Source organism: Orbicella franksi, chromosome 9, assembly GCF_964199315.1.
Source record: "Orbicella franksi chromosome 9, jaOrbFran1.1, whole genome shotgun sequence".
NCBI lineage: Eukaryota > Metazoa > Cnidaria > Anthozoa > Scleractinia > Merulinidae > Orbicella > Orbicella franksi.
The window spans coordinates 1,526,430-1,530,976 of NC_138153.1; the positions used below are offsets into that span (position 1 = coordinate 1,526,430).

At 41.5% G+C, this 4,547-nt stretch overlaps 1 protein-coding gene across 1 annotated transcript; it reads left to right on the forward strand.

The window, feature by feature from the left end:
- The first annotated feature begins 638 nt into the window (after positions 1-638).
- LOC145497447 (uncharacterized) lies at positions 639-1,707 on the forward strand. The gene has a single exon (XM_081477251.1). The coding sequence runs from the start codon at positions 868-870 to the stop codon at positions 1,705-1,707; it is 840 nt and encodes a 279-aa protein (XP_081333377.1). The 5' UTR covers positions 639-867.
- The last annotated feature ends 2,840 nt before the right edge of the window (positions 1,708-4,547 follow it).

Genomic DNA, 4,547 nt, shown 5'->3' on the forward strand with positions numbered 1-4,547 from the left:
TCATATTTATTTTATAATCATGATGTCAATTAATTCTGTACATACTGCGCAGAAACGTTGATTGATTGATTAATAGTCTTTTCCATCGAAGTTATTTCGTTGTTTTTCCGATCAAGAGAGGTTTCTATGAACGAAATGGGTCTTATTGTGTATTCAAGACACGAAGCATCTAATTATCGATAATTAGCTCAGTAGACTTGTCAATACTCCGCACATTTATTATCCTCCGAATTCATTTGGTTCTGTCGGACCTCCCGTAAGCGACCACGTAAAATGTCAAACCTAGATGATCGCTTACGAGAGGTGGTCGCTTACGAGGGCTTAGACCATATTGGGTCAAAATTTTGCTCCATAAGCATAAGGCAACTGCAAAGACTTACCCATGTTTTAAATGTCTTATTCGTGTGAAACGTCAATTTTGAGAAAAAATCCGGTACTTCGCATTGATAAATTTGTCTCCCTTGTACTATCCAGAAATGCGATAATGTTACGACACCCTATTATCCGGCCAATTTCTGCTTTGTTATCTGTCAAATGGTCGCTTACTAGAGGTTAAAGACAACAGAAAATTTCAAACTTTTAGCTCTAAAAGTGGTCGCGGTCGCTTACAAGAGGTTCCAAATATAGAGATTAATTTGGCTTGGAATTTTTCGGTAGTTTGCCAAACTGGTCTCCAAGCAGAGGTGGTCGCAACCGGAGGTTCGACTGTATTCGCATTCATGCAGGTACTTGGATAATGGCACCATAAAGTTTGTAAAAAAAAAAAAGACGAACTAAGAAAGAAGAACAAGCAACAAATATTGTTTTGTCTTCTTTATTCTGAGCTTCAAATATGACATCATTTCTTTTCCACTTACTGTATCTAGAATGACTTCACCTCGAACCGTACGGCTATGTGCCCTCCTCCTTATTGTGTACGGGTTAATTCCACTCACCAATGCTCAGGACACTATTGTGTGCAAAAACCTGCACTATTCTGGCCCCATAAAGAATGTAATTGACATGAAACCAACCAAACTGGCAGAGGCGACAGCAGCGGCAGCAGCCGCAGCCGAAGGTTTTGCCGCGGATATGGTTTCTGGCGCTATTGGTGGCATACCATATGGTGGGATGATGCTAAGCTCGCTCTTTAATCAAATTCTCAGTGTTTATGGAAAAGGAGGCTTGGATGTGGTAGATGTTTACAACTCCTTGAAGCTCGAGATCGATCAGCTCCAAAGGTACATGGACCAGGAGATCGAGGAACTGAAATTCGATCAAATCAAGAACGCGTTTGGAATAAATGGTGGTGGAATGCTGGGTTATGCTCAACACTGTAAAAACACATACAAATATGACCCAGATGATATGTCGGCTTGCCTAGAGAATCTGCGCGCTTTAATGGCGCAACAGTACAACTTCGTCCTGCCAAAAGACGACAAGGCCAGTTCCTATGAGCAGACCCTGCCTCTGTTCCGCATGTACGGACAACTCTTTGTGGACACAGTATTGGACCAGATTCATGTGGCCGAGAAAAGAGGCAAGAACAGCCAAGCAGCAGCACAAGCAAAAGCCTTAATTTTGAAGGTGGCTAAATTAAAAGCACATCTCTTGGATTCTGTGAATAAAATCATCCTCTCTCAAGCTTCGCCTCAAATCATGCCGTGTTTAGATGGCTTGATGCGAAAAAAAGCAGACAAAAAAAAAACAACAACAACGAAAACTTGAGAAAGTTTGTGAGATTTCGAACGCTTCTGTACTGTGCTTCTGTATGTGACATAAACAAAACAGGGTTTTATTCGAAGGTTTAATGTTTTTCTAATCGAAGTCCTGAAACCTAATTTATTATGTTGCAATCTCCGTGATAGCCTCAGCCACAAGTTGCTCCACAATTTCTTAAAAGTTGCCCGAAAATTCTTTACAAGTTGCCTGAAGTTGCTCGACTTTCATAAAAAGTTTCTTAAAATTAGAGTTGCTCGTTAAGTAAAATCAAAATGATAACCATTTTTTCCTTTTTTTAATAGCTAAGTGCCACTGGTGAAGTACAATGATGCAATTTAAAACTCACGTTTTTTTTTGCTTTTTTCTTGGCAACACTACAACCACGGGTGACGTTCAAATGTACAACTGTGTAATATCATTTGTTAGCTGCAAAATCAGAGTACTATAATATTTCAAACAGAAAAATATTGACAGAGGTAATAGGCTTATTGAGATTTGCTCCAACTGAGCTGTTTGGCTTCTCTGATAGGGTCGTTTTATTCGAGGAAGAGTTGGAAGTTTCTTCCTCAGATTCGACGTTTTCCTCGCCATTTTGAAAAACGTGGTCTTACTTGCCAACTGCGGGGTAGTCCAACTGAGGAGGAGTGCGCGGGGCACAAGGTTGAATTATCACGTCGAAAGAACTGAAATTTTCTTATAAGGATACATAACAAGGCTTAAACAGTATAATGGGACTTGGTAATTCCCATGAGTTGCTCAAAATTTTATCAAGTTGCCCCAAAATCAAAAGTTGCTCCAAACAGCAAAAGTTGCCAAAAAGGGGTCGAGCAACTTGTGGCTGACGCTACGTTGTGATTGGCTACTCGAGCGGGTAAGATGGCGCTATCTTTCCTGCTCGGGATTTCCCGCTGTGTCCCGAAAGAAAATAGTGTAACGTTAACACGCAAAAACAGAATTAATATCCAGCCATCTGGGCCTCAAGCTTGGTCAATAACCCATATAAACATAGATTTATACAATAACAAACTGGAATAACAACCCAAAAAAAGGAGGGGGAATGATAACGATTCTTGCTAAGTTTTAAAACATTTACACTGATCATGTTTTTTTCGTTCAACAACTCGCCATTTTGCACATGTTGCAGGTCTCTTTCCTTGTTAAAAAGGATCCAGTTTGAACGCGAAGTCGCGGCTGTGATCGCCAAGGAGGAATAGGTGGCATAGATGTCTAACGCCTGTTTTACGTCGTGTTTGCTACAGATGGGTGTTATTTAAAGAGCTTTTGTAAATCGTTTCTAGCACGTAAAACAATAGTTTCGTCTCAGAACTCTCGGATCTTGCGAGTCCCCAGTTCCTTGGGTCAGCACAATGAGATGGAAAAATGAATTTTTTTCTCGCACTTGCACATATGTTTGTAACATGGTACTCGTAGAGTCAGGTGCTCGACACCACGGCGTCATACTGTGTAAATCCGTGTTAAGAGCTTAGAGAGGGAAAAGTGAACTTTGGTTAGCTCGAGGCTCGTATGAAAGTGTGATCCGTGTGAATTTTGTAACAAATATATATGGTTTAATAGTTGCACTGAGAAGTTCATTCAGGCAACTTGATGTGAATCACAAACAGTTAACAAATAAAAGAATGCGACCATGGCTAATCTGTTGTCTCGTTTCCTGCTTGGAAATGCGAGGGATGATTTAAGCGATAAGACATTCTTGCTATAAGTCTTATTAGTTTGCTTATCACGCGCGCGTTATTTAGTCACCTCTTGGGTTTGGTATTTCTCGTACTCGACTATGCAAGACCTGTGCCCCAACTCAAGCGTACGACCATGTCAAGGCTTGGCTCGCACGACCTTTTCTCGACTTATGTCCCATTTTCAAGCTGCCAGCTTTGCTTCATGTTTAAGTGCCGTTTCACTCGTTCGGGCTTGTCACGTTTCGGGTCTCAGTTCACACTTGCAATTCTATCACGAGTTGAGTATCGTTTCAGGAGTGTAAATTGTGACATCTGGTTACGACTTCAGTCCTGTTCACGCCTGCGAAATTGTCATACCGACCATTGTAGGGTAACAGATCACCCGCGTGAACTTGTGGTGCCATTTGCCCCATTCCACGCGCTTGACATTGTGACCCCCTTAGCCCCAGTTTACGTAAGTTCACGAGTTTATGGGACTTGGGAGAAATCGGAAGGCGAGCCAGCCGCAGTCAAACAAGAACTAGGATTTTGTGGTTGGTTTTCAATTTCGTTGTCGATATTTTCCTGCGTCAAGCGTTCGGTCAGCGCTGACCGACAAAGCACGTGGCGTAGGTGTCAGAAGTCGCGTCAGCGCCAGGAGTACTTGACCATGAGCAAGACTTTGACAGTCAAAACCTAATAGAAATGTTTTTATAGATAGAAACCTAAAAGTAAATGGCGTAGCTTTGCTAAAAGTTACCATAATACGGTGAATGTAAGAAAGTTCAACTAAAACTATGGAAAAGAGATAGGTCTTTTCAGCTAGTCTGACATTTCAGTCATCTCCCGCCCTCAGCCTAATCCTTGAGCGAGAGACTCCCGGGAATAAGACTGACGGCTGGAGATGACTGACATTATTTTCAGGCTAGCCTTTTGCAACAGTTGGTCACGTGACGTGCTTTTCAACTGACACAGTGATTAAGTCATTGGAATGCATAATGTTATCAGAAATAGGAAAAAAATTCATATACAAGGAAGCTTAATAAACTTAAAGGCAAAATTTCAGGCTTATAAACCGTAAGAGGGAATTTTTATGGCCGTTAGAAACTAGAAAGATTTGTACACTCAGAGAAGAAGCCCCTTTGCCCTCCAGTCACCACTCAGTGGTTTCCC